The following is a 9,045-nucleotide window of genomic DNA, read 5'->3' as shown; positions in this document are numbered from 1 at the left end:
TTTAAGAAATAAGTTTTCGTTCTTGTTAATCTTCTCTTTTTAATATTTTATCTTTCATTTTTTTCAATTACACTTCTTTCATATGTATATTATATTTTAATCAAAAATTGGACAAATGTGCTGCCTTAATATCTCGGGACAAACTTTACATGAATGAAGAAAACAAACCCTTAGCAATTGAAAATGAAGGATATTTGTTAGTTGCTGCATATACAATAAGATCCAATAACAACAATCAAACTCCTTTTGCAGATCTTTTCAATGTTGATTTCAACACATGTCTGCTTTGAGTGTACTATTAGAAATCTTTTACATTTTAGATGTATATCATTTAAATAGAAAAACAACACCTGTGAAGCACTGATATGCTAGAAAAACATCAATTCAATTAAGCCATGAACAATTCGTTTTAATCGTGTTTATTCCGTTGCAAACTATTTGCATTTCATTAGATATGAAAAATGTGTGGCCTATGTATTTACAGGTAAACTGATATATATCTTATTATGAAATATCATGTTAACAATTTGTGATTAAAATTGGCAATGATATTGGACACAATTAAAAAAAACCCCAAAAACATAAAAATATCAAAGTCGGTGTTATCTGATTAGGATCTCGTTACAAAAAACAATTAATAAGAGTGTCTCAAGCAGGATCAAACGCACATGTAGTCCCATGAAGCATCTCATTCGCTTTTGCATTAAACAATATAGGTGGGCCACAACCACAGCACAAGGCTTGCCAGAGACACAGACAAAAACAGGCCGCAAGTCTGAATACTTGACCTTTTTACGGAAGTCACTTTAAAACTGATCCCTGTGACATTGTTTTAGTGTTTCTTGTGTGGTTTAATTTTAATATACGAAGCACAAAAACTGTCACGGAGTTTGTGTATCAAGTTGTTTTTCTTAATCCTTTCTCAGTGTATCCACAAATGGCACAGGTGCTGCTCAATTTGAGCATTTAGATAGTTTTACTGGATACATATATCTAAAACAATTTCACTATCTATCGAATCACTGTTTTGTAACAAATGTTTTGAATAACGTACATTTACTGTACTTATACTAATTTCTCATGATTAAAAATTTATTACATGGATCTTCGAGTGGCAGAACTAACAAATAATATCTCTATTGAATAGATTGTTAGCACTAGCCGTCTACTGTTCCGCAGCATGTTGATCAGCTTCTCTTTCTACCAATTTCTCCATCTTCTACAATAAACATAAAAAATATAGGTAATAATGAAAATGTTAAGGATATATACACATGCCTCATATATTGTTTATTAAGTAGCTTCTGGTCCGAAAGTAATAATGCATGTGAAGTACCATTGTGCCTATTGTAGTAAAGGATCTCAAAATAGATCCTGGACATAAAACAAAATCTGAAATAAACAATAAAGTAAATTGACATGATTTTAATGTTGTAAATCATTTCAGAGATTAAGATAGCACTTCCATCTTTGCAGTATATTAATATGTTTTTCTACTGATTAGAACAAATATACTAAGATTTATATATTCCTTTTATTTTAATCTTTTTCTTTATTTTTATTTAATGTCTATAAAACATTTACAAAAAGAAATGTATATGAATGAATTATACATGTACGTGACAACATTATTTTCTTTACAAATATAAAATTCAAAGATTCAAGTTTATATTGGTAAACAGAAGCGCCCTTTGTGTATGTTATCAGCAAATATTGAGATTCTGAACACTAAAAAGAGTTATATGGCATTTTCAAAAAAATATGTTTTACCTCTAACTTCTGTAAAATAAATCGGTGCATCAGATCTAGCTGTGAGTATTTTTCGTCACATCGTTTTAATCTGACCTCGTCATCCTTCACTGCTTTTACATTATTCATCAACTTGTTTTGTTTGAAACTGGTGTTAAGTTGCTTTGTTCTAAAACTGAATGATAAAAACAGGAAACAATATGATAAAGCAGTACTTATAAAGACGATGATTTAACGATTTTGAGATTTGTATATATAACAATGAATGAAAGAACAATGTATAAGTCTGTATATTCTGTTTGAAAATAGTTGACGCAAAAGTACTCTCAATATAATTTACATCAGAATAATCTCCTTTGATCTGAATATAGAAAACTATTTCATATTTAATCTAGCTTGGCTATCATTGTATTATGTAAACAAAGTTCTGATCGAGCCAGGAAATGCAAGATCGAATTTAGAACAATTGCGTATGTTTTATATAACAAATATCTATCTATCTATCTATCTATCTATCTATCTATCTATCTATCTCAAGGTCTAGATCAGTATTTTTTTTAGTAATAAGAGGGAAAAAGCGTTGGATCTGATGACTGGAACACTTAATTTGGTTTTACCTTTTTATAATTATGACTGATGTATTGTAAAATTATAAAAAGATACAAACTGTTTGTAGCGTTTAAATGGTTGATACTTTCTACTTGATACCGGCTTTTTTCTTCGAAATTCTGAAATAAAAAAAGTTATATCTCATAGAAAAAAGAATCGATTAATATAAATATATATATATATATATATATATATATATATATATATATATATATATATATATATATATATATATATATATATTCTGCTGTTCTTGTAACGGAATTTTAAAAGCATACTTAGAATTTATAAATTGTGAACATCTTAGAAATTAAAACAGATGCATAGATTTATTCTCTAACAGTTGAACATTATATAGTTAGAGAGAGAGAGAGAGAGAGAGAGAGAGAGAGAGAGAGAGAGAGAGAGAGATGATAACTAACAGTATATTAAATAATCAAAAAGATAAAGCACAGTTCCAAAGTTTCTATTTAACTAATTCACATATTTTCTGATTTGATATAAATGAACATATCTCTTTCTCTCTCTCTCTCTCTCTCTCTCTCTCAAAAATTTATGTATCATAGTATTCTACATTAAGAACAATTTGAAACTACATGTAGATGAAAAATTGTACAATGAGTCCTTACAATGATGAAAAAAAAGCATTATCATATTTTTCAGAATATCAGAACATGGACTTAAAATTATTCTTCTATTAATAAATTTTTAGCAAAGAAGAGATAACACATTTTAATATTTTGAACATTTTTGATCTACCTTTTTTCTTTTTATTCCGAGAACATCTTGTCGAGGATAAATTTTTCATATTAAGTCCTTTATGAAACGAACGTCAGAATCTATATTTTGAAAAGAAAATTTATTTTCATTAGATTGTGTTTTCTTTCATTTTCTTTTTGTGTATTAATGTTTTCTTCATATCTGAAAAGTGTATGCATACATGTATATTAGACCGTATACGTCTGTCAAATAAATACATATTTTGCTATTTAAATATTCTTATTTATTTAGAACTCTAATACTTTGCTCCTGTATGAAATATGGTGATAACTAACAGTATAAAAGTCGTTTGAATTTTTTATAACTTCTGCCTTCTTGCTCAATATTTCTCCGTATGTCACATATTATCTGGTTTGCAATACGTGTACATTACTTCTAAAATGTTATCATTGCACTGGGGCAGTGAGTGTCTATATCTTGCAACAATGGAACATGCCCTTTGAAAATAATCATTTGTTTTTGCAAATTAAGCATACTTAATGTCTCACACGTGTCCAAAATGATGAATGTTTCCATGTACAATTAATTAATTTTACAGTTTATTAATCACCTAATTGTGCTACAAATTCAGACAGTTGAGAAGCATTTATGGCCAACAAAGGTCTTTTTCCCTGGAAAGATACTGATTACTTTTAGATAAAAAAGTGACATTATTAAAAACTTATCATCATAATCATAATCAAATTATTTTCTACTGAGTTCAAAAATTATTTCAAGGTGAATTGAGTAGTCCTATCCGAATAATTACTGACAAATAAGGTCATCAGATGAAGTAACTTTAAAGAAAAAATGATATTCTGCTATTGATGTGGAAATAAGTACTATATTTCCATTTTTTGCAATATCTTGTTGAAATGTTGAAACATGTCATTCTATTAGTAAAAATTTGCCTTTATCTTTGTTTCAAACAGATCATATCATGAGGGTTTTCCAAAAGATAAATAATTGAATGTATAGTTTTAACGATTTGAAGTTTTATGAATTTACTGATAACCACATGAACATATGTGATTACCCATATTAAGGATTATATTTGAAGTTTTATGAATTTACTGATAACCACATGAACATATGTGATTACCGGTATTATGGATTATATTTACTCAGAATGAAAAAATAAATCCACTGATGATAATGAAAAAAACCATCTATTGTGTGTTATAGACCTTTTATTTTAGTGATATTTTTCACTTTCAAAAAATAGGTAAATGGGCTACTTTTTGAGTTAATAGGTATTGAAGAATATTCCCTTAAAGTTTTAATTTGTGATTGAAAATTTCTCAATTGTGAAAAAAATACAAATTGTTTAACTCTTTTAAAACTGAGATGCATTGGCACTTATTTGATACAAAACATTTAAGTTTTCATTTACAACTTTTATAAATATTGCAGTCCAACTTTCTTCTATCAGTTTTCAAACTACCCATTTTTGATTCAATTTAACAAAAAAATTAATTGAATATAAATACTTAAACACATATTATCAAACTTATTTTATTGACCTTATTCTACTGGCTTAAAGCTTATATGAGGTCAATGATCAAATTTTGAAATATTATGTCTTATGTTTTTTTAAAAGCATTTTCCAATATTTTTGAAGAGTCTGCCATACGTTTATCTTGAAGAAAAAGTAATTAAAAACAACATAAAATATGCAAAAGTTGGTTGACTAACAAATAAAATCAGAACTTTTAATATTATAGTACTGCCAAAAAATATTTCAGTGAAAAACAAAATCTATAAACAAATAAAGTTAGAATCTCGGTTTTGCTAAAAGCCAAATTTAATTTGATCCTGACTCAATGACGTAGTAAAATTGTTTAATGTTATATAAGAAATAATTCATTTCCATAATATTTCTGTGTTTAGAAAATATTTTACTCATGACATTAAACTTAATAACAATTTATATTTAAATAACAATATAACTTGGAAAACTCAAACCTTAAGTAAAGAACGTCCTTAAAAAAAACAATTTTAATATAAGGCATTTAATATATGCCTGATACATAAGAAAAAACTGACAAAATATCAATTAAAAAAAACCCAAAATTATGATATTAAGAGTTATAATACAAATTGGCAATGGGAAAAGCAGCGTTACAGTAATAAAAACAATGAAAATTTAATGGAGAAAAAGATAGAAACATTAACATAATATATTTCAATGCTTGCTGTATTTCTTATTTAATTTTTCTGATATGTCAAAAAATATTTATACAGTTTAAAAAGATCGAAAAGATATAAGATATCCAACGTTATAAATCAAGGTTATAAAGTTTAAAAATAAATTATCTTTTTTTTAGAAAAAGAAGTTGCTTGATACGCAAAGAAAAGTTGATGATATTAAGTGCTGAGCTATGAACCATTTGAATACAGATCATTAATATTTTTTACGATATAAAGTTATCAATATCAAAATATTATTCAAAAAGTCTACAATCGGGAAAAACCCAAACCCGCAATACCACGCAACCCCCCCCCCCAAAAAAAAAAAGTAGTAATGTACTTGCTCCATTCCACCCAAACTAAGAACTATAAAAAAAAAATAAAGTCAATAACAACAAAGTTACTAAAACAGGCTTAATTAAAGTATTTTACGTTCATTCCTCTTAACTGAAACTTAAATTACGCCTGCAAAACTGTTTGAACGCATGTAGATTACATTTAATATATTATGCAAAAAAAAATTATTAGCAAGGTTTATCAAAAACCCTTGAATAAAGAAACCGTAATCAATATTGAATTATCTGATCATTTTTAAACACGAAATTCACACGTATTTACCTGTAATATCTGTACAAGTAGGTCTGTAGTAGTTGACGCCGCTTACAGCTGTGTTATCTAAACCGTGAACCTTTTGCAGTCTGGTAACAGTGACAATTACAAACAAGAACCATTGTTACACTGAGGGCGGCTCCAGGCTTCACTTTGTGCAAAAACAAGGTATGTAAAACAGACAAACGCCCACTTAGTCTCACAATATATTTTTTGTGAAGGTACAGAATGTACAATTTTCAATCAAGCAAATTATATTTACCGATTATATGAAATGCAAGCACCAACCACACTCAAAATGAAAACCTTTATGTTTTACACAAGAAAACAGGTATCCGTTTGTAAAGCATGGACATTTCATGATCAATTTCGCAGTTTCCTGGCTGAGATTGCGTCAGTGCTTGAACGTTCTAGAAATTCTTTCCAAATGATATAAACCTATTTGTATAGGAGGACTAAATCATTCTTAACACTCTGGCAATATACAACGTCATTAAACCGACCATATTTCCTCACCCATTTATATTCCCTGGAATTGCTTATCATTCCACTGTAGTTATATGTTTGCCGAAATTATCATGTATCTCAATAAATTCTCAGCTTGTTTATCTTTAAAACGAATTGAGCGTCAATATTCTTAACTGACGATTTAGCGAATCAACTTTTGACTATTTGTCAACAGTAAATTAAAAATTTGAGAATATGAGGGCTGTCCCAAAAAATCTGTTTGCTGCAATTTCATTATTTCATGATCTAACATGCTTTCATTTCACTTATTGAATTTCAAAACAATATATAATTTCAAAACATAATTTGAATGCAAAATGGCACAAGTTTTATTTTCCTGTGTCTTCGATTATATGAAGAACGTCACTTGTCAACCTGATAATGCATGTAAAATTTGTTAGTATGCCATACTAATAATGTGTAACATCGTAGTCACATATTATGCCAAAACACCTTCTAAACGAGAAATTATGCAACATTCTTTGATTTGGTTTAATTAACAAAAATGATATTAATATGTTATTAATATTGTTAAAGCTGACATGAACTCATAAAAGCATTTGGTCGCCATATTAGTTTCGATCGCTCCTCTACTGTCACTGGGGTATATATACCGGTGGAGAAAGTTGCGGTCGGTTGCTTTCCGATCGAGGCATTCAGGTTGCACGGACTTCTAAATACATGAACTACAGATTGTAGTAAAATGTTTGTAATACAGAATAAAGGAAAGAACAATCAATGAAATACAAAATATATTTATTCTTTGAAAGAATTTCCAAGGTACTAGTATCCGGATTATTTTGCACAGACAGTGCGGGCTTACTTCACATGCACATCGAACACGTGTGTCGTTCATACAGAGTGCACAACGTCTGTATCTTTTTGAAAATCCCGGCGGCACTAAATTCAACCCAGTAGCTAAATGATAGTAAATCCAAGAAAGTAACAACGTAACATCGACTCGTTTCCATCGGTCTCTACAAAAAAGTTCCGTTTCTAAAATCCATGCTTTCATTGACATTGCTCGATCTGCCACCACCGCATGTGTTTGCGCATGTGCATTGCTATAACAGTCTACAAGTATCCAGGATTTTTGAAGTATATGTGCCTGGATTTCAGTCTGTCTTGTTTTCGTCGTTCATTGATATTCCTTGTCAGCGCAGTGGTTGTCATATTATTTTTGTTCAAAACGCGTTTCTTCACGTCTTTTCGTTCAAGGTAACGTGTTCGGGTGTATGAAATACCTGAATGCGGTGAAGCATGAATAGTGCTCTCGGCCTTATATAGGGGGTGTGTAGCGATGAGCAGAACACCAGAAATAAACAACTAATATGGCGGTAGTCGGAGATAAAAGGGAAATAATGCCTATTTATGAATTCATGTCAGCTTTAATATACTCAGTGCTACAAGTTAAGAGAGATAACTCAACTTTACAAATGAAAAGAGAATTCTCTCAATGCAGCCTTAAATATGTCAAGAATAGTTTTATTTAAATTACAAAGCAATCATCAAAAAGCAATTTCTATGGCAGTAAATAAATGGTAAATGAAAAAAAGCACCAATTTATATAACTTGCACAAACACAACACATATTTTTGTTAGCAAAAACAAAATAAGAACTACGTGAACAAAACAAATAATTTTAAACTCTCTATCGTGTTTGTAACTTGATATTTAGAAAAAGTATTAAAATACCCAAAATACTTACCATTCTAGACATCAAAAAATGGAGAAATAATAGTAGAAAATCATAACACCGTGTCTTAGTATATCAATGATAAAGGCTCCAGACAATCACGGTCTTTTCTTTAGTTAAAAATTACTCAAGCGCAACACTCTTCTTGCATGGTGAAAGAGAGCTAGGACAATGTCCTGATTTGACCTAAATGTTGAAACTTATACAAAAATAAACTAATTTTCTTCGTAGTAATTTTTTCTCCGAAAACTATTTTTTATGTTTCTTGATTGGTGAAAGAATTTTTTTAGTTTTAATTTTGTGTCATTCATTGTTCACAATTTCGTATTCACAGACAGGTTGACATGTATGGAATGTTTAAGTTTCTCTAGAATGAAGTCAAGTATTTAGATTAGCTTTACTAGCTGTGTGTGTACTTTTGTTTAATTCAGACCAGACAATATATAATTCGAGTGCGCATGACTTGGCGCATCTTTTTATCTTCATGTAGCAGTAGGTACAAAGTTATCACTTTCTTTTGTTTTGTGTTTTATACAAAATTAACATGTGTTTTATTGAAAAAACTTTAATTACTTTAATTTACTTTGATAGGGTAAAATGCGAAAATGGACTTACGTTTTATCTTTTTGTTTTGGTGTTGTAAACGATGCAAAAAGACTAAGACACTCATTTATTTAGGGCGGTGATGGATTTTCAAAATACACATTCATTAAAAGATTATAAAGAGAAAAATATCAGCATTTGAGAAGTTTTTTTGTAAAAAAAAAATTATGCCAATATATTGCAATATTTAATTTTGTGTAGGGTGGGGGACGGGTTCTTTTCTATTTTATCCCTGAACCAAACAAGGATATTGTCATTTTTTCATTTGTGGACCTTTTATAATACCTGTCATATCTGAAAGAAAAAGAAACCCAAAGGACAGA

The 9,045-nt window shown here is 29.2% G+C and overlaps 1 protein-coding gene across 4 annotated transcripts; it reads right to left on the bottom strand.

Moving 5' to 3' along the window:
* Nucleotides 1-403: 403 nt before the first annotated feature.
* Nucleotides 404-8,326, bottom strand: LOC105340636 (uncharacterized). 4 transcript variants are annotated; one of them, XR_004597780.2, is made up of 7 exons: nucleotides 8,132-8,326; nucleotides 5,926-6,067; nucleotides 3,118-3,197; nucleotides 2,417-2,477; nucleotides 1,771-1,924; nucleotides 1,337-1,392; nucleotides 404-1,219 (listed from the first exon to the last, which is right to left on the bottom strand). XR_004597780.2 is itself a non-coding variant. In XM_066074094.1 (6 exons), the coding sequence occupies exons 3-6, from the start codon at nucleotides 3,164-3,166 to the stop codon at nucleotides 1,166-1,168; spliced, it is 318 nt and encodes a 105-aa protein (XP_065930166.1). In that variant the 5' UTR covers nucleotides 3,167-3,197; nucleotides 5,926-6,067; nucleotides 8,132-8,321; the 3' UTR covers nucleotides 404-1,165. The 4 variants fall into 4 exon arrangements, 3 of the variants coding, with proteins under 3 accessions (XP_065930166.1, XP_065930167.1, XP_065930168.1); XM_066074094.1 differs by lacking the exon at nucleotides 1,337-1,392 and having other exon boundaries at nucleotides 8,132-8,321; XM_066074095.1 differs by lacking the exons at nucleotides 1,337-1,392; nucleotides 8,132-8,326 and having other exon boundaries at nucleotides 5,926-6,474.
* Between the last annotated feature and the right edge of the window lie 719 nt (nucleotides 8,327-9,045).

This window comes from Magallana gigas, chromosome 10 (genome assembly GCF_963853765.1).
Source record: "Magallana gigas chromosome 10, xbMagGiga1.1, whole genome shotgun sequence".
NCBI classification, from domain to species: domain Eukaryota; kingdom Metazoa; phylum Mollusca; class Bivalvia; order Ostreida; family Ostreidae; genus Magallana; species Magallana gigas.
Note: the sequence above shows the minus strand (reverse complement) of the source record. Positions and strands in the feature narration are given on the sequence as shown.